Here is a 22172-nt window from a genome sequence, read left to right on the forward strand (position 1 = left end):
TCTTTTTGATATTAGGATCGTTCAATTGTTCGAGCGTATCAATATTGGATCGATATTCAACTTTAGTAAGAAACTCAGCTAAATGACCGCTAAATGTTGCGTGAATGACAAAGAAATACAAAAAAATCATACTAAAAAATAACTTCAATCGCCACGTATTAAAAGATGTGAATATTGTAACATTAATTAAGAGCCTAAGAACATTAAAAATTGCAAAACTGAGTCTTTTTGTCGAGAACCACATCACGACAAATGTAATTATAGTCGTCTCGTTCTCAGGATTACAAACGTAGTATCGCCTTCGTACTACAACACAACCACACATTCAGAGATAGAAAAAGAGAGCCCTCTATGACTCTCTACCAGCTTCCGGGTAACTCTCATAACGTTTTTTGTGCGCGGCACGGTCACACGTTCAGAGATTCAAGTAAGAAATTTTAATCAAAAAAGAGGAAAAAATGGGAAAAAGTAAAAGAAAACGTGAGCGAGAGGAAGAAAGAGAAGAACGGGAAAAGATTTGGAAGAAGTTAAAAGGATTAGAATCGCTTTTACATAAAATTACAGGGACAATAGTAAGCGAGCAAAACCACTCTGCTAACGAACAATCTTCGAATTCAGGTGAGTGTAAAAAGAAGAGTGGTTGCTTAATGACGATGTGCCCACACGAGTGGTGGGACAGATCGCTCAAGAATTTCAATAGAAAATTCAAAACAATGTGCCCACACGAGTGGTGGGACAGATTGTTCATTTCGAGTAATACTTGCACGAGTGGCAAGGTGTAATTTGGGGTCTACATGGCTTGTTGCAGAGAGTGCAAGCGAGGGAAATGGTACTGGAGATCAGCTAATCAATAATCCAGCCGATAGCTTACCGACCCACCCTGAACCGCAAGATAATTCAAATCTCACGCGACAGGGTACGCTAATGGACACTGAGGAAAGAAATATGGCGGAAACAGAGAAGGTCGATTCATCAACCGAGGTAGATGAGGAGACTCAACATATTTTAGGAAAGGACCCAAGACTTAAAAATACAAATATAGCTTCAATACACCCAGAAGTTGCAGCGAGATGGTCGTCATGGATTCCAGAGGGTCTTGAAAAAGAGATCAAGGAGAATCTCATTGCAGCTTATCCACGAGCTGAAAACGTTCTGTTAGAACCCCAGATTCTGAATGAAGAAGTCGCCGTAATAATGCAACCAGCGGCAAAGAAGCGAGATGAACATGCTGTCGAAACACAGAAATCATTAGGTTCAGCTATGATAGCCCTAGGCCTGGGGATTTCCTTAATATTGAAGGAAAAGGTCATTAAAGATGAGCACAGGAATCTGTTGTTAGAATATGTAAGTGACGCAGGGATGCTAATGGCTGAAACTCATCATCAAATGGCTATTAACAGAAGAGCATTTATTCTGCCAGGATTAGAAAAATCCAGGAAAGATGCTCTCGAAAGATGTCAACTCGACAAATATCTGTTTGGTGAAAAATTAGCGGAAAAAATCCAAACAACGAAAACAATTGAAAAGGCGGCTTCCGAACTTAAGCCTAAGCAAATAATGAAAAAATTTCCCTCGAAATCACAGAATCATTTAAACTGGAAGAACCCATCTTCGAAGAATCTGGGATATTCGAGGATGGGACAGAAGATGTACAATCCCCAAACTCAGAGAATGACGTCCAAGAGAGACTCGAGATATGCGAGCTCTCACAGCAGAACCAAAACAACTCACCGGTCATCGGATCGTCGTCACAAATAGAGGTAACCCACCATGCTGGGAGGTTAGGATCCTTTCTGGAGTCGTGGAAACTGGTCACTGCCAATGAAACTATCATAGGTTATATAGAGGGTTATAAGATCGAGTTTAGAGAAACTCCTTATCAGTCTAAGGAACCTGCGAGTCCTAACCTTATTAAGTTGGATAACTTGACAAATTATAAAATAGCAGTAAATAAGTTATTGGAAGTAGGAGCTGTCAGACTTTGTTCTGACATTCAAGGACAGTTTATATCTTCCTATTTTCTAGTGGATAAACCAGATGGAACAAAGAGATTTATAATAAACTTAAAAAATCTCAATGAATTCATAGACACTAGTCATTTTAAGCTAGAAGATATAAAAATAGCTTCAAAACTTATATCACAGGGAGACTACTTGGCTGTAATTGATTTAAAGGATGCATACTTTCTTATACCAATGCATCAGGAGAGTAGAAAATATCTTAGATTTAGGTTCGAAAATAAACTGTACGAATTTGTTTGTTTACCATTTGGTTTATCCACAGCCCCATTCATTTTTACTAAGGTTTTAAGATCTGCACTTAATGTTGCACGAAAGAGGGGTTCACTATTAATTGCATATCTAGATGATATTTTGTGTGTAGGAAACACTTATGAAGAATGTACAAAGAATGTAGAGTCAACAGTGCAGCTTCTTGAGTCTTTAGGATTCATCGTAAATAAGGGAAAAAGTCAATTAATACCTGATAGAGAGTGTAAGTTTTAGGGTTTTTGATAAACTCAAGTAGTATGACGTTAGAATTGCCAGAGTCAAAGAAACATAATTTATTAGAAAAGATTCAAAAAATAATGTATAAGGAAAAAGTAAAAATCAGATTATTAGCTCAACTTATTGGAAGTTTAGTGGCAGCTTGTCCAGCAATAAAATATGGTTGGCTCTATACAAAGAAGTTAGAGAGAGAGAAGTTTCTGTCGCTGTTGAAGAATGATGGTAAATATGACTGCGTCATGAGGTTGCCAGAGCATTTGAGAGAGGATTTTGAATGGTGGAAAATAAATATTATGAACTCTAGAAACTCCTTTAAATTACCTAGTTATAAAAGGGTTATTTTTACTGACGCCTCTCTATCAGGTTGGGGAGCTTATTGTGAAGGTACTGGTACTCACGGGTCATGGTCTGTAGAAGAGAAAAAAACACCATATAAATTATTTAGAGTTGCTTGCAATATTCTTTGCTTTAAAATCATTCGCTTCGGATCTTTACAATTGTAACATTCTCTTGAGAGTTGATAATACGACTGCAATCTCTTACATAAATCGAATGGGTGGTATTCAACATCAGAATTTAAATATTCTTGCTAGAGAAATTTGGCAGTGGTGTGAACAGAAAAACAATTGGATCTTTGCATCGTATATCCCCTCTCAAGAAAATGAAGATGCCGATCGAGAATCAAGAAAAAACAATGTCGACACTGAATGGGAGATTGGAAACGAATATTTTCGTAAAATAGTTAGAAAATATGGTCACACCGGAAATAGATCTTTTCGCGAACAGAATTAATAAAAAATGCGAGGTTTTCTGTTCCTGGTTTCAAGACCCAGAAAGTTTCATCGTAGATGCGTTGACAATCAACTGGCATAACTGGTTTTTCTATGCGTTCCCTCCGTTTGCTATGATTCCTAGGGTCATTCAGAAAATTGTATCTGACAGAGCACGGGGTATATTAGTAGTTCCTTATTGGACCACTCAGGCTTGGTTTCCAGTTTTCGAGACTCTTTTAGTAGAAAAACCTATCGTTTTCAAACCATCTAAAAAACTTTTGTTATCACCTTGCAGATCATTAAATCATCCCTTGCATCAAAAAATGTTTTTGATTGTCGGCAAGCTATCCGGACAGCGTTCGAAAAAAGAGGACTTCCGTCATCAGCCGTAGAGATTGTAATACTATCGCTTGCAGAAGGAACAATAAAACAATATGCTGGTCCAATAAAAGAATGGTTTGGATTTTGCGAAGAAAAGAAGCAAGATCCATATAATATCACAGAAAATAATTTATTAGAATTTTTATCTCACAAGTTTCAAGCAGGAGCAGCTTATGGCTCCCTAAATTCAATGAGAGCAGCAATATCCCTATTATCAGAAAAAAGCCTATCATCTAGTCTATTATTAAATAGATTTTTCAAAGGTGTCTATCGAAATCGTCCTCTAAGGCCGAAGTATGATAAAACCTGGGATCCAAAGATAGTCTTAGATGTGTTAGAAACTTGGTTTCCCTTGGAAAGTTTAAAGTTGTCAAGGTTAACGTTAAAAGTAGCAACCTTGTTAGCATTAGGCACTGCTCATAGAATACAAACGTTGGCACTAATTAAAGTAAGTAAAATCAAAAAAGTAGAAGGAGGATTAGAAATAGAAATTGAAGATTTTACAAAAACATCTAAAAAAGGTGTAAATCAACCATTGCTGTTTTTACCCTATTTTAAAGACAAACCTCAACTATGTATTGCAAGCACAGTAGAAAAATATATTGAGGCTACTAATTCATTAAGAAATAATGTTGACAAACTGCTAATCACGTTTAAGAAACCTTACAAAGAAGCGTCTACTCAAACAATCAGTCGTTGGGTTAAGTCAGTGTTAACAGAAAGTGGTGTTCCAGAAGAATTTACCGCATATTCAACGCGACATGCATCCACATCAACTGCATATAAAAAAGGAATTGACATAAACACAATTAAGTCAACGGCTGGTTGGACGAAATCGTCAGAGGTTTTCGCAAGATTTTACAATAGACCAATTAAAGTATCGAAAAGCATATTCGCTGAAACAGTTTGTCTTCAAGCTAATATAATAAGTTATTAAGTTGAAATACTCTGCCTTCAGTTATAATCTAAGTAAAGTAATGCTGTAAGAAAATATGTAATTGGAAAAATAAATAAATAAAAAATTTTTTACCCAAAAAATTAGGACTCTAAACATCTACGTTTGTAATCCTGAGAACGAGACGACTATAATTGTACGATCAAACGAGCTCGCCGAAGGCGAGCGAAGTTCGATCGAAATTATATAAAGTCTCGTTCGAAAGGATTACATCCCAACCCCTTAAGTTTTAATTATATATAATATAATATAAAAGTCCCACCCCAAGTTTATTTATTTTTCATATCTGTAAAAATTATGAGAGTTACCCGGAAGCTGGTAGAGAGTCATAGAGGGCTCTCTTTTTCTATCTCTGAATGTGTGGTTGTGTTGTAGTACGAAGGCGATACTACGTTTGTAATCCTTTCGAACGAGACTTTATATAATTTCGATCGAACTTCGCTCGCCTTCGGCGAGCTCGTTTGATCGTACAATTATTACAATGATAATAAGCGATGATAACGTCCATTTGCCATAAAATTTAGCAATTTTTTCCAGAGGCGTCATAGGACCACGATTATGAGAAAGAATTGCTAAGGGTTCATACAGTATAGGATAAAAAGAATTCCAGGAACTGATCTCGTCAAACACCATACGTATGAGTAGTCCATCAACCCCGGAATAATCGTACGTTCGTTGTTCAAAATTTTTTTATCGTTCGTCATCTTTATGGTAAGATATAAAAATTTACGTTTTATTAGCTTCTCAAGAATAACAATTACTTCCCGATCACGAAAGTCCAAAAATTGTACTATTCTATCGTCATATAAGCAGGTCTTATCTTCTATAAGATTGTAATTGTGATTATTCCTGTTTATACCAAAAACCACGAATTTTTGGTTACTCGGATCGGTTCTCTCAAAGTTAAATCCATAACATAAATTATTCATATCTAAAAGTTAAAAGAAAATTAGGAGTTAACATGGAAACATTTTTTGTATATAATTTTTGATAAATAATTCGTAAAAATTCATAAATACTTATGCTAAATGATCTTGTGTAAAATGTCCAGTTCTTTCCCCAAAGAAGACCTTGATCAATTTTATGCCAATATAGAGGCTGAGTGTCTCCGTAAGGATCATGGGTATAAACATGCATAGTTCGTACTTGAAAACAAATGAAATATGCCTTAGGGAAATAGAATCTCATGATCAATTCCAAATATTTCTGTAACTCCCACAATCCTTTATTGGAATTGGCAAGATATGCACTATGCAGTCTCGATTGTAGCGCCATCCCGTAAAAAGTTTTTGTATATCTATTCCTGCCGAGTCTACTCGGATGGAGACTATAACTGCATCAACTCGTAAATCATTAAATTGGTATCGGCGTATCTTTTTCCATTTCAAATTATCAGTGAAAAGAGACGCTGAAATATTCGACTGACGTTCGGCAATAGCATCAAAAGTTTCCGAATTATAAAAATTATCGTAAATAATTATTTTCCTCGAGCCGAGATCACATGTTTCCAGTAAATTTTTCTGGAATTGCCAATAACATCACTGTAAATCTCAGTTTTACAAAATGCATTATTTCAATGCAGATAAGTGTGTTAAATATGACGTTGACCATTTGATTAACATTGTAGTCTTTTTTTACACACTTTAACATGCATTAAAAGTGACTACAATGTTAATCAAATGAGTGACGTCATATTTAACACACTTATCCGCATTAAAATAATGCATTTTGGAAGACTCAGATTCACAGTGATATTAAAGTATATGAGTACATTAATCAATTCTGATCAAAGCTCACCAATAAAGAACGTAATAAATTGCTTCTAGGTCTGTTATTCAAGGTTTTAAGAAGAACGTTGTTAGTATTAGCTCTCGCATTCCATAGACAACTAATTATTAAAAGGATAATACAGTATTTCACCATCATTAATAAAATTCAATGAGTTCAAAAGTTCAAACTCTAAAAAAACAACACACATGGAAAAAACAATATCGCTGAACTCTATACTTCTAATAATGCTTGGAATAAGTATGACGCTAACATTTTATGCCATGTACAGTATATTTACAATGTAGCTGTTTCCATATAGAAAAATAATTATAAAAATGTATTGTAAGAGGTAATTGAGAGTATTAACTATAATGAATAGACTGAATAATTCATTCTCAATCAAATGCATTAAAATATATCATGAAGAGAAAATAACATGTTACTGTTTTGTGCGTTTAAGTAATGTGATTGAAACTGATATTATGTCACCAAGATGTGTGATACTTCACGTCATGTAATTTTTTTTTTTCAATTACACTTACTATCATAGCAATTACATATCATAATTTACATTTCGCTTGATTAAAAATGTAATATGTTATTATATTCGAAATAGTATATTCCTCATAACGTGAATAAAAGAAACTATTTTATCTACCAGAAAATTATCTTTCCGAGACAAAGATGATCGTACGAAACAATACTCTTTCAATAACCTAATGATAGCTTCAGATACAATGTGTGTGATGAAGATAATTGTTTGCTTACTTACTGTTTTCGCTTCTTGTCATTTACTCTAGGAAATAAAATAACTACACGAAGAACTCGTATTAATCTGTATTTTCTTCTCTAACATTTCAAAGTACATTTTAATTTTGATTATAATTGATTACTGTTTTTTCAGTTATGTGTAAAATTTTATTGTTCGTTATTAACTTATATTACAGATAAAGCTTCAATACAATTCCAATTAGTGTAATAGCGAGCATGAAAAATTGACAAACGTGATGCGCATAGTATAATAATCCATAATGTAAAAGCCACAAACAATTATTGAAATAACAGTAGAGCTAATTTTAAAGTAGTTGACAGAGGCTGTTGTCAGTTTTGACCAGGTTGCACTTCAATATTTACAATATTAAATGTTTTAATGGTTTTGAATTTCAATTTATAGCACTGATTTTTAAGAATAATTTCGAGTAGAAAACAAATAAATCCCAAACAGTGACCAATCAATAAAAAAGTGAATGCAAAGTAGAGATCCTTAATAGCAATATCTCGGTAGTTCACATAATTACGTACAACATGTTTAGCAATCGCTCTCGAAGTAAATAAACGCTTCGAACTTCTCCAACGTGAGAGAACACCAGCCTCAAATAAAAACATAAACGCCCAATTAAAATTTTCACACAAAAGAAACCCTGGTCTGTAAGAGTAACCCAAAAACGAAAGTCCGAATGTATTTTTGCTTATGTAGAGAGTGTCAAAAGCACGTTGATTCGAACGAGTGTCTTCGAGTACTACCATTGGTGCGATACAAGCATAATTTGTTTGATTTATTATGTCTTCGCATTCTACTGATTTGTGGATATATTGTAATTTTTGAGTTAAAAACTTCAAGTCTTCGTTTCCATGCTTGATATAACCAAAATTATAAATTTTTTTGATATTAGGATCGTTCAATTGTTCGAGCGTATCAATATTGGATCGATATTCAACTTTAGTCAGAAATTCAGCTAAATGACCGCTAAATGTTGCGTGAATAATCAGGAAATAAAAAAAAATCATGCTAAAAAACAACTTCAATCGCCACGTGTTAAAAGATGTGATTATTGAACCATTGATTAAGAGTCTGAGAATATTGAAACCTGTTAAACTAAGTCTTTTTGTTGAGAACCATACCACCACGAATGTAATCATAAGGATGATGATTAGCGATGATAACGTCCATTTGCCATAAAATTTAGCAATTTTTTCCAGAGGCGTCATAGGACCACGATTATGAGAAAGAATTGCTAAGGGTTCATACAGTATAGGATAAAAATAATTCCAAGGACTAAATGCATTATATACTGTACGTACAAGCAGTCCATCAACCCCTGAAATTTCGTTCGCTTGTCGGTCTATTCCCTCTGTATTGCTTGTGACCTTTACTGTATAGTATAAAAATTTACGTTTCATTAGCTTTTTAAGATTATTTATTGTGTCCTGATCACGAGGATGGAGAAATTGTTCTATTTCATCGTTATATAAGTAATTTTTGTCTTCTAGATGATAAAAATAATGGTCGTTCCTGTCTAAACCAAAAACCACGAATGTTTGGTTACTCGGATCAGTTCTCTTGAAGTTAAATCCACGACATAATTGACTCTTATCTAAAAGTTAAATGGAAAATCGGTCGTTAACATGAAATAATGTTTTGTATATGATTTTTAATCGATAAGCAGTAAATAAAAATTGCTTCATACTTCTATGAAATGATCTTGTGTAAAATGTCCAGTTCTTTCCCCAAAGAAGACCTTGATCAATTTTATCCCAATACAGTGGCTTAGTATCCCCATAAGGATCATGAGTATATACATGGATAATTTGTTCCTTTGAACAAAAAAAATATGCCTTAGAAAAATAGAATCTCATGATCAATTCCAAAATTTCTCCATAACTCGTGCAATCCTCTATTGGAATTGGCAAGATATGCACTATGCAGTCTCGATTGTAGCGCCATCCCGTAAAAAGTTTTTGTATATCTATTCGAGCCGAGTCTATTCGGATGGAGACTATAACTGTATCAACTCGTAAATCATCAAATTGGTATCGGCGTATCATTTTCCATTTCAAATTATCAGTGAAAAGAGACGCTGAAATATTCGACTGACGTTCGGCAATAGCATTAAAAGTTTCCAAATTATAAAAATTATCGTAAATAATTATTTTCCTCGAGCCGAGATCACATATTTCTAGTAAATTTTTCTAGAATTGCAAATAACATATTAAAGTACATGAGTACACTAATCAATTCTAATCGAAACTCACCAATAAAGAATATAATGAACCGTTTCTAGGATTGGTATTTAAGGTTTCAAAAAGAAAATTGGTAGCATCAGCTCGTGCATTCCATAGGCAAATAACTATTAAAATGATAATACAGTGTTTCACTATCATTGATAGCATTTAATGAGTTAAATGAACGTTGAAAGTTCAGAAAATAATTAAACAATATACATAGAAGAAGTAATATCACTATTTTAATGAAATATATTGCAATACAGCAAAACACTTGTAGCTAATTTTTGTTTAAACAAAGATTGCCAAAATTCTGACAGTGTGTTATTTTCACAAGAACAAATTAACTGTATGCTTCTAATAATGTTTGGAACCAGTATAACATTAATATTTTATTCTTAGTACAATATATTTACAATATCGCTGTATTCTATTTGCAATAGTATTCTTGATGATATGCGATGGAATGTAATCGAAAGTAGTAATGACTGTAATTCTACGGCATAATTTCTTCTCAACCAGAGGTATTAGAATATATTATGAAGGAAAAATAACATGTTAATGTTTTATGCATTAAAGTAATTTGATTAAAACTGATATTATATCACTGAGATGTATGATACTTCGCCTCATGTACATTTTTTTCAATTACATTTATTGTCAAAGCAATTACATTTTATTATTCAAATTTCACCTGATTAAAAATGTACATTTGCATTTAGAATAGTATATGTTGTATTAAGAAAGTGAAATACACTACTTTACTAATTTTACTTTATTACGAAAAAAAAATTGTCATTAGAATAAACAGCTACAGTACTCGTAAAGAATATTACAAAATAACATAATAAACTTTCTAGAAGAAGGCAATAGTTAGCGTGCAAATCTACACTAAGGGAGGTTCCAGGTTCCAGACAATGTCATCTTTTATGAATTACCTTGAAAGTTATTTTCAGCATTAAAAATAGAGTAATAATAATTAAGTAAAAATATTCATTCAACGATCCATCAATAACTATACGGAATTTTTGTTTTATAATTTTTGATTGGGTATTTTTTCCTATATTTCTTCAGATATCTTAAAGATTTCTAAAAACAGGACATAACACATCTAATCTCTTAGATATTTTCCAAGATACCTAGATGAATATGTCTATAAGATACACGTTATACAACTTTTTGCTGGATAGGTAGATTCAATTGTTACATTTAAATGAGGGACTGATTAATTATTCGAAAATTCATGCAAATGACAATGATTGATTCTAACAAACTTTTAATTCGATCAAAAAGCATCCAAGTGGTTCAAAACTATTGAATTTGATTTTTGCCATAACGCCCCGAGTAGAATTTATTTTAGGCATGCCTAAATACCTATTGGGCCCTTATTGGGAACTGAATGGGTTAGCGTAAATTAGGCATTCCCAACCTATGCCTGATCAATTTGTTTTTAGGATGAAGTAAAATTTGCCCAATTTCGCACTACCCAATAACTTCCCAATTACAACCTTATAAACTTAACTGAAACGATGTCTTAGTTCGTCATTTATTAGGAAATGTTTATCAGGTCCGCATTAGGCTAACAAAAATTACATCTAAATTAGGCACATATTACATTATCCTCATTAAAATGTTTAAAGAACAAATAAAAACTTTGTGAGGATGAATTTAAAATGAATTTGTAACAATATAAAAATTTTTTATTAAATTAAGTATTTTCTTTAGATTCCCATAACAAAGTATTGTAATAATAAATATATTTTCAGATATTGTTTTTTCTTTAAACAATAGTTAATTGTTTTTATTAAACCTTAACTGAATTATGTTGACTGGAAATATATTGTAGTTTCAGAAAAAATGAATAATTTAAACGCATGAAAATATTTAAACCATTAACATTATTTATTATGGATATTTAGAATAAATAATGATTTACATAAATCTTTTAAAAGATTATACATGTGGATTCGTTCATATTAATATAATAGTAATAATTTTTTAATTAAATGAATAGCCGAGCGGGTAAAGGCACTGGTCTCAGATGCGAGCAAGCTAGCGATCGTAGGTTCGAATCCCCCAAGGAACAAATTTCAGCATCTGTATTTTCGCGGAAATTTAATTATAATACGTTTAATAATTAGTATTTTAACAATATAAAATCATAAAAAATGAGATAATCAAACAAAACTTAGTTTTTATATTTAACTTGCCTTAATTAGGCTTTCCTCACTTGGTCCTAATAGGGACAAGCGTTACATTCCCAATGTGGGCCTAATGTGGTATCCCATTTGGCGCCTAACTTGAATTTAGGAAATTTGAATTGGATGCGAACTCTTTCCCAAAAATAAATTCTACTCGGGACCTTCCCGAAAGTTCAAGTTTCGTCCCGGTTCGTACTGTCTTCCTCTGTGGGAAAGAAAAAGTCACTTTTCTAACTTCACAACCGGAAAGAAAGCTATCTCATACCATGTGTTTGCTACCCTTGCCTTCAGCAGAGTAGAAACCTTACTTCATGACTCGAATAAAAATTAAACGATAAATTATAATAATTATTATTGACCAGGTTGCACTTCAATAGTAACAATATTAGGTTATTTTATAGTTTTGAGTTTCAACTTATTGCACTGATTTTTAAAAGTGATTTCAAACAGAAAACAAATAAATCCGATACAGTGACCAGTCATTAAAAAAATAAGTGCAAAGCTAACGTCACTAATCTTAATAGTTCGGTAGTCAACACGATGAAGCACAAGATGTTGCGCATTCGCTTTCGAAACTATATGATGTGTCAGTCTTGTATTCCGTGTAACAACACCAGTGTCAAATAGAACCATAAATGCCCAATCAAACTTTTCACGCAAGGGAAATCCTGGTCTACAGGGGTATCCCATTAAAGTAAGTCCAAATGTATTTTTACTTATGTAAAGAGTGTCAAAGGCATGTAGCCTTCTACGAGTGTCCTGGAGCGTTACCATTAGTGCGATACAAGCGTAATTTGATTGATTTATTATCTTTTTGCAGTCCAGTGTTCTGCGGATGAATTCTAGTTTTTGAGCTAAAAAGTCTAAGTCTTCGTTTCCATGCTTGATATAACCGAAATTATATATTTTTTCGATATCAGGATCCTTCAATTGTTCGAGCGTATCAATATTAGGTCGATATTCAACTTTAGTCAGAAACTCAGCTAAATGACCACTGAATGTTGCGTGAATGACCAAAAAATACAAAAAAATCATACTAAAAAATAACTTCAATCGCCATGTATTCATCGGTGTAACGATTTCAGCATTGATTAAGAGTCTGAGAACATTAAAAATTGCAAAACTGAATCTTTTTGTCGAGAACCACATCACCACAAATGTAATCATAAGGATGATGATAAGCGATGATAACGTCCATTTGCCATAAAATTTAGTAATTTTTTCCAAAGGCGTCATAGGACCACGATTATGAGAAAGAATTGCTAAGGGTTCATACAGTATAGGATAAAAATAATCCCAAGAGTTAGATGGACTAAATAACACCCATGCAACTTCACCATCAACTCCAAATTTCTCGATCGCTCGTCGTTGTATATCTTTGGTATGGTCTGCTACTTTTATTGTATAGTATGAAAAATTACGTTTCATTAGCTTTTTAAGATTTGCAATTATATCTTGATCACGTTGTTGCAGATATTTTATTAGCTTCTTCTCGTCGTATAACTGCTCTCTGTCTTCTATACGATTAACACGGTGATTGTATCTGTTCACTCCGAAGACCACGTATTTTTGGTTACTTGGATCGGTTCTCTTAAAGTTAAATCCACGACATAAGTTACTTATATCTAAAAATTAAATAACAAATTGGTAGTTAATTAAAAACCATGTATTTGTCTATTACTTCTCTACAATGAAAACGCTATAGAATAATTTATTACTTTTATAACGTGATCTTTCGTAAAACGTCCAATTCTTTCCCCAAATGAGATCCTGACGAATTTTATGCCAATACCGTGGCTTAGTATCCCCATAAGGATCATGAGTATATACATGGATAATTTGTTCCTTTGAACAAAAAAAATATGCCTTAGAAAAATAGAATCTCATGATCAATTCCAAAATTTCTCCATAACTCGTGCAATCCTCTATTGGAATTGGCAAGACATGCACTATGCAGTTTCGATTGTAGCGCCATCTCATAAAAAGATTTTGTATATCTATTCCTGCCGAGTCTATTCGGATGGAGACTATAACTGTATCAACTCGTAAATCATCAAATTGGTATCGATGTATCTGTTTCCATTTCAAATTATCAGTGAAAAGAGACGCTGAAATATTCGACTGACGTTCGGCAATAGCATCAAAAGTTTCCGAATTATAAAAATTATCGTAAATAATTATTTTCCTCGAGCCAAGATTACATTTTTCTAGTAAATTTTTCTGGAATTGTAAATAACATATTAGAGTACTTGAGTACATTAATCAATTCTGATCGAAGCTCACCAATAACAAATATAATGAACCGCTTCTAGGTCTGTTATTTACAGTATTGAGAAGAACATTGTTAGTATTAGCTCGTGAATTCCATAGACAACTAACAATTAAAATGATAATACAGTATTTCACTATCATTGATAACATTCAATAAGTTAAAAGTAGTTTAAAAGTTTAAACTATAAGAAAACAACACACATGGAAAAAACAATATCGCTATCATAATAGAATGTCTCACAATACAGCAAAAGACATGTAGCTAATTTTCGTTAAATTAGAGATCCTCGCAACTTTAGCTCTGTGTTACTTTTACAAGAACAAATTAACTGTATGCTTTTAATAATGCTTGGAATAAGTATGACGCTAACATTTTATTCCATGTACAGTATATTTACAATGTAGCTGTTTCCATATAGAAAAATATTTATAAAAATGTATTTCAAGAGGTAATTGAGAGTATTAACTATAATGAATAGACTGAATAGTTCATTCTCAATCAAATGCATTAATATATATCATGAAGAGAAAATAACCTGTTACTGTTTTGTGCGTTTAAGTAATTTGATTGAATCTGATATTGTGTCACCAAGATGTGTGATACTTCACGTTATGTAATTTTTTTTTTCAATTACACTTACTATCATAGCAATTACATATCATAATTTACATTTCGCTTGATTAAAAATGTAATATGTTATTATAATCGAAATAGTATATTTCTCATAACGTGAATAAAAGAAACTATTTTATCTACCAGAAAATTATCTTTCTGAGACAAACATACGAAACAATACTTTTTTTATACATATTGTAAAATATTTGTATGTCTCCATCTAATGACTATCAGACTATCGACAGTTTGTTAGTTAACAACGATTGCTTGACGATTAGATTGTTTATAGCAACGAGGGGAGAGTTTGTTTATCTCTAGTTTTTGATTGTGACTTGAGTTGACCGCACGGATTCTTACTTTTAAGTAATTGCTGTCAATCATTAATAAACATTTTATTTATTTTCTAATTATCCGAAGATGTTATTGAGTCTTATTTTACAATATTATAATGATTGCTCAGAATATAATCTTTTGGATAAATGTGTTTGATTTCATGGTTACTGGTATTGCTATTTTCATTGAAAACTGTATTCAAAGAATTTGTATCTTAATTTTATGGACGTCAAAGACATCCGTTTCTTTAAGATTAACTTATAACTTTTAACATTCATTGTATTGCTATTATATAGCAGTACTTCACTTACCCAGTTAAGATTGTGTAGTAGTCTTCTAGATAGTTTTAATAACTACCCGGATAATTACAGTGAACGTAAAAATAGCTGTAACTACAATCTAGACTGTTCATATTTCATATTGTCTTTACGCCTATTAACTCATTTTCAATACTTGTGGATGAGTGTGATCAAAATAAAACGAGTAAAATTAATTCCTTATTTATTTTTCAACTTTTTTTAGCATTTTTTTAATAAGGATTATGAGCAATTACTCTCTGTTCAGTTATGTTTAGAGTTTTAATGTTATTTCGTAACTTTTATTACAAAAAATTTTTAAATACAATTTAAATTTGTATAATAGCAAACAGGAAGAATTGACAAACTTGATGCACATGGTATAATAATTCATAATGTGGAGTCCAAAAACAAATAATAATTAATAGCATTAATAAGAGAGTAATAATAATGACATAAAAGCATCTATCTAACAATAAACCAATAAGTTTGTGACATTTTCATTTTATAATTTTTGTTTCGGTATTTTTTTTATCCTTTTTTAAACATCTTATAAATCTATCAGAATGAAGCATAACATATGTCTTAGATATTTTTCAAAACATCTGAATGAAAATGTCTATTAGATGTCGATAATACAACTTTTAACTTTATCCAAAAACATTTGAGAGGTTCAGAACTATTGAATTTAATTGATATTTTGTCATACTCTCTCCCTTCTTCTCCCCAGAAGTTTTCGTTGCGTCTCGGTTTTGAGGTTTACAAACAACTCATCTCCCCAGCGAAAGACAAGAAAATCGTCTCCGCGAAAACGCACTCGTGTGCTGTCTTTCTCTAGCTGTGGGAGAAAGAAAGTCACTTGTCCAACTTCAGAACTTAAAAAAAAAAAAAAAAACTGGTTCAACTGAAACTTGTTTTCAGTGTTGATCAGGTTGCACTTCAATATTTACAATATCGGGTTTTATTTTGGTTTTGCACTTCAATTTGTTGCACTGGTTTTTGGAAGTAATTTCAAATATGAAACAAAGAAATCCCAAAAAGTTACCAATTATGAAAAAGATGAATGCAAAGCTAACGTCACTAATCTTAATAGTTCGGTAGTTAACACGATGAAGCACAAGATGTTGCGTAATTGCTCTCAAATTTAATACATGCTTCATTCTTGTCCAACGTGTGATGATGCCAGTGTCAAATAAAAATATGAACGCCCAATCAAACTTTTCACGCAAAGGAAACCCTGGTCTACAAGGGTAACTAAAAAAAAGTAAGTCCAAATGTATTTTTGCTTATGTAAAGAGTGTCAAAAGCATGAAGATCCACAATAGTGTCTTTGAGTACTACCATTGGTGCGATACAAGCATGATTTGTTTGATTCATTTTCTCCTTGCATTTTCTTGATCTAGAAATAAATTCTAGTTTTTGAGGTAAAAAGTCTAAGTCTTCGTTTCTATGCTTGATATAACCGAAATTATATATTTTTTCGATATCAGGATCCTTCAATTGTTCGAGCGTATCAATATTAGGTCGATATTCAACTTTAGTCAGAAACTCAGCTAAATGACCACTGAATGTTGCGTGAATGACCAAAAAATACAAAAAAATCATACTAAAAAATAACTTCAATCGCCATGTATTCATCGGTGTAACGATTTCAGCATTGATTAAGAGTCTGAGAACATTAAAAATTGCAAAACTGAATCTTTTTGTCGAGAACCACATCACCACAAATGTAATCATAAGGATGATGATAAGCGATGATAACGTCCATTTGCCATAAAATTTAGTAATTTTTTCCAAAGGCGTCATAGAACCACGATTGTGAGAAAGAATTGCTAAGGGTTCATACACGATTGGATAAAAATAATTCCAGGAACTGAACACATTAAACATCATACGTATAAGTAGTCCATCAACCCCGGAAAAATCGTACGCTTGTTGTTCAAAATGTTCTGTATCGTTCGTTACTTTTACTGTAAGATATAAAAATTTACGTTTCATTAGCATCTCAAGAAAAGCAATTGTCATTCGATCACGACGTTCCAGAAATTTTACTATTCTATCGGCGTATAAGCAGGTCTTATCTTCTATATGAGTGTAATTGTGATCGTATCTGCTTAACCCGAAGATCACGAATTTTTGGTTACTTGGATCGGTTCTCTTAAAGTCAAATCCACGACATAATTGACTCTTATCTAAAAAAATAAGAAAAAATTTGGGAGTTAACATGGAAACATTTTTTGTATATAATTTTTAATGAATAATTCGTAAAAATTCATAAATACTTATGCTGAATGATCTTGTGTAAAATGTCCAGTTCTTTCCCCAAAGAAGACCTTGATTAATTTTATGCCAATATAGAGGCTGAGTGTCTCCATAAGGATCATGGGTATAAACATGCATAGTTCGTACTTGAAAACAAATGAAATATGCCTTAGGAATATAGAATCTCATGATCAGACTCAAAACCAATTTATAACTTTCGCAATCCTTTGCTTCTACCACTAATATATAAACTATGCAATCTCGATTGTAACGCCATTCATTGAAAATTTCTTGCATATGTAGCCAAGTTAATTTCACTTTAACCACGATTATAACTGCATCAACTCGTAAATCATCAAATTGGTATCGGCGTATCTGTTTCCATTTTTCTATATCAGTGAAAAGTGACGCTGAAAGATTCGGCTGACGTTCGGCAATAGCATTAAAAGTTTCCGAATTATAAAAATTATCGTAGATAATTATTTTTCTTGAGCCAAGATCACATGTTTCTAGTAAATTTTTCTGGAATTACAAGTAAAAAATTATAGTACTAACATATGTTAATCGATTTCGAGAGAAACTCACCAATAGAGCTGATAAAAAACTGTATTTAGATCTACTATTCAAGGTTTTAAAAAAAACATTGTTAACATCAGCTTGTGTCTTCCATAGACAAGTAACAATTAAAATGATAATACAGTATTTTACTATCATTGCTAACACTTAATGTAGCTAATGTTTGTTTAATCAAAGATCATCGGAACTCCGACAATGTGTTACTCTCACACGAATAAATTATCAATATGCTTCTGAGAATGCTTGGAACGAGTATGATACTAATATTTTATTTCGTGTACAATATATTTACAATGCTGCTGTATTTAATTTGCAATAGTATTCGTGACAATATATGATAGAATGTAATTGAGAGTATTAACTATAGTGAACTGACTGAATTATTTATTATCAATTAATAGCATTAAAATATATTATGAAGAGAAAATAATACATTAATTTCCTATGCATTGAAATAATCTGATCAACACAGAAATTATATTATATTTCTGAGATGTGTGATATTTGCATCAAGGATTTTCATTTTATTTACATTTACCATCATAGCAATGACATATTACAATTCCAATGTTGCTCGAAACAAAGTGTAGCATACACTTGTATTGGAGATAGTATATTTCATATCAAGGATGTAATATTTATAAATAAATGTTATAAAAATAAAATACAAATAATGAATTCTTCATTCATACGGATGTGATGACCACAAATCTTCAAATAGTTGCAGTGACCATCATCTTTAATCCTTTTGCTGATGATAATTTATTTTTTATCCTACTCATCTATACATAAAAAATTTTAATCACGTGGCTTAATGACAAAAATACGATACGCTTTTCCAGAAACTGAAGTGTGAGCTATCAAGAAAATTTACTCAAGCAAAGAGATACTGCTAAGTTAAGCTGCGATAAGATAGTACGATCGCTTAGTGGGTGGTCAATATATTTTTTCCGTAAATATTATCTAATTCTCACCATTTAATAACAAAACAATTAATTTCATTGTTATTTATAATTTCTTACAAAAATCTATACGTTTATTGAACATTAAAATGTCATTCATAAAAACTGCGTTTTTTTGCAGTAAGGAATCTGATGTTTACCTCACTTATTACACTTTGCTACTATTATTCATTGATTCAAATAAAATCACTCTGTTCTTTTCGGTGTGATATTGCTTTCCATCAGAGATCCAACATTTTTAATTTATATCTCGACCATTCCATGCTTTTATTTGTCCGATGGTCGTTAAAAATCTTTAGTGACGAAAAAAGTTTTCAAATAAAATGAAAAAACTGAAATTTACATAAAACTTTTATACTCCATTTCAGTGTGTTTCCGTTATATGTCTATTTAATATAGGTAATAAATTTCTTCGCTGAACCTTGTAAATATTCCAGCAGGTGTAAGTTATGATCGTAATTTAACTGTCAATTTTCCATTCCATGGGTTACGTGTATTTCCGTTATTTCTGTAGAATTTCAATGCTCGTAATTGAAAAAAAAAATTAATTCATACATTATACAAATGAATACTCAATAGTCCCTAGAGAAGGATATAACACACAACATTTAGTAGCCTTTGCTGCCAGCTTTTCAGCTGAATGGATACATTACAGTAGATACTATGTAATTTGAATAAAACATAAGAGTGTAATATCAAATTCTATCAACAACATCACACAGTAATTTACAATGATAATGTCGTATTAGATATTAAATAATGGAAACATGATGCTAACAATTTATTTAGTCATGTCAACAAAGCACGAGTTTAAATAACAAAAATGGGATTCAATAAATTAATTAGAATTAATATTTAATTATTACGTTGATTTATGTTTATGAAATAGTAATTATCATGCACACACTTTGATGTAGTAAACATTCAGAAATGAAATTAATTCAACTGTAGGAAATTAAATGTATTAATCATAAATAAGTCTATAAAATATTAATTATGCATGTTCTCACCTCATTAATTAGCTCATAAATATTTTTTACAATAAAAAAAAGGATTCATTAAATACAGAGTAAATACTTTGCTAAGAAAAAGTATTATTGATCGGAAAGAGATTTAACAAAGTTGAAAATGATGTTTAAATCTAGAGAAAAACTTGAGAAAACATTGATCCGATTCATTAATAACCAGCTTTACTCACATTATTAGAAACTCTTGAATATTTTATAGATAAATTGAATACAGAGTGACTTTTTGAATTCTGTTATTCGCTTATCGTGATTGCTTTCTTTGAATTTTCAATTTCCGATTTGTAGTTACTTCTTAATAATCAATCAATAAAGTTAATAGCTAGATAGTAATAATATTCTCTCAAAAAGGAATTAATATAAAAGCTAATAATAAGAAGTCATAAATAATAAAATTGGATTATTATTGGAGATGGTAGATTTGACAGCAAAGCCCTAAAAATGAAAGAGGAAGCACACGAGATCAATCGTTTTCTATTCATACACAGGCGGCTCCCCAGCATCTATACTAAAAGGTCAGGGTGATGCCTTAGAAGGTACATAAGCACGAGATTGGTCAGAATTAGTGCGTTGGAACATATCCCATCTCATTGTCAGTTCCCTAGAGAAAGAGAGCTTTAGATGAGTACCTGAGCGAGAAAGAACAAGTGCCCTCGAGTAAACGAAAATGCCCTTCCAAAAGGGCGGAGCAGGGGGGGACCAAAAACCCCCAGATGAAAAACCAACCCCTGGGTGGAGTCAGCTGCACTTATATATCTCCCTGCTTGGACCCCAAACATCAGAACCTCCTGAACTGTCGATTCGTACAGATCTATGTTTCTAAAAGTGGTCCAAGTTCACCGTTCTTTTTTGAGCAAAACATTTCTGGAACTTTTTGGATTAGAAGTGATTAGTGAATTAGTGAACTTTAAGTGATTCTTACTTAAGATAACAGGAACAACTTCAAAATGTCGAGAAGCTTCTTAGTGGATTCTCTTATTGGCAATAATTCACCACCAAATTATCCACTTCCGTACTACGGAAATCAGTTACCAAATTATATGTTCAATTTCTTTAATCTTGGATTGGGTTATCAACCTATACGACCTGTACCACGACCTCCAGCTTTATCTGTTCCGGTTCCAATAAGTCCGCCGGCTGTTATGGGAATTCCTCTTCCTGGACGCAGTCCGCCATCACCAATGAACTCTCCTGCAAGTCGATTATCAGGTAAATATCTCTTTAATAAATAATCACATTTTGCATAGGAAATTTTCAAATTAATTTATAATTTTAAACTCCACTTTGTGATTAATTTGAACAATCAGAACAATTAATGTAAAAATTATTTCGTTGACTGCAATAATTAAATAAATGAGATATTAATCAAAGAAATAAAATGAATAAAGAAAATGTGAGATAGTCATTTAATTATGTGCTGACGAGAACTTTGATGATTTTACAGATACATCTTGTGCAAATGAATCTCCAACAAGAAGCCATAGTCCAACTCCACCACCAAAATCACCAAGTGCTTTGAATAATTCATCCAAAAGAGTACGTACAGCTTTCTCTAGTCACCAACTTCTGGAATTAGAACGAGAATTCGCTGCTAATATGTACCTCTCTCGTCTTCGGCGTATTGAGATAGCCACGAATCTCAAATTATCAGAGAAACAAGTGAAGATCTGGTTTCAAAACCGTCGAGTAAAGTATAAGAAAGAAGATATACCATCGGGACAAAGTGCAAAATGTTGTTGCTTGAGAACGTGCGGTAAAAATAAAAAAGACGGTTGCAATGAAGAGACAAGTAAATGCTCTGGAGAAGATGAATCTCAGAAAAAGGATACTTGTGAACATGACGATAAAATTCAAGATGAACAAGACGAAGATGAACAACAAGATATTAAAGTTGAATGTAAAGAGACTGATGTTATTCAAGCACAAGATTCACCTACTGACGTTGAGTACTCTAGGTTTCCTGGTTATTATAATTATGAAGATCGACAAGGAGATTCTTGTCAAGTACCTCTATCTAGTAAAAGAAATTTAGAGACGTTCGGTGGACCAGTAAATTTCAGAAAGAAAATTTTATCTCATCCTTATATCACATCTTTTAAAGATGCACCAATTGTGAGAAATAATACTTGTACTAAATATACTGTAGAAAGTATTGTTAATTCATGAGATTCATGATAATAAGACTGTCAGTTAATATTTAAAATGAATAAAATAATAAATTATTAGAATAAATAGTGACAA

General features: G+C 32.0%; 2 protein-coding genes across 2 annotated transcripts; both read left to right on the forward strand.

Moving 5' to 3' along the window:
* The first annotated feature begins 308 nt into the window (after positions 1-308).
* LOC118071392 (uncharacterized) lies at positions 309-3945 on the forward strand. The gene is made up of 3 exons (XM_035090533.1): positions 309-618; positions 809-1760; positions 3576-3945. Exons 1-2 carry the CDS (start codon positions 459-461, stop codon positions 1756-1758), a joined length of 1110 nt encoding a protein of 369 aa, XP_034946424.1. The 5' UTR covers positions 309-458; the 3' UTR covers positions 1759-1760; positions 3576-3945.
* A 16780-nt stretch (positions 3946-20725) lies between these two features.
* Positions 20726-22172, forward strand: LOC118071393 (GS homeobox 1-like). The gene is made up of 2 exons (XM_035090534.1): positions 20726-21140; positions 21376-22172. The coding sequence occupies exons 1-2, from the start codon at positions 20879-20881 to the stop codon at positions 22095-22097; spliced, it is 984 nt and encodes a 327-aa protein (XP_034946425.1). The 5' UTR covers positions 20726-20878; the 3' UTR covers positions 22098-22172.

This window comes from Chelonus insularis, unplaced genomic scaffold, assembly GCF_013357705.1.
Source record: "Chelonus insularis isolate UGA/USDA-ARS -01 unplaced genomic scaffold, ASM1335770v1 contig_814_pilon, whole genome shotgun sequence".
NCBI classification, from domain to species: Eukaryota; Metazoa; Arthropoda; class Insecta; order Hymenoptera; family Braconidae; genus Chelonus; species Chelonus insularis.

Excerpts from the sequence above, each read along its gene's own strand:
- LOC118071392 (XM_035090533.1), top strand. The coding sequence starts at position 459 with ATGGGAAAAAGTAAAAGAAAACGTGAGCGAGAGGAAGAAAGAGAAGAA. Across the intron at positions 619-808 it reads CGAACAATCTTCGAATTCAG|AGAGTGCAAGCGAGGGAAAT; the intron begins GTGAGTGTAAAA and ends GGCTTGTTGCAG.
- LOC118071393 (XM_035090534.1), top strand. The coding sequence starts at position 20,879 with ATGTCGAGAAGCTTCTTAGTGGATTCTCTTATTGGCAATAATTCACCA. Across the intron at positions 21,141-21,375 it reads TCCTGCAAGTCGATTATCAG|ATACATCTTGTGCAAATGAA; the intron begins GTAAATATCTCT and ends ATGATTTTACAG.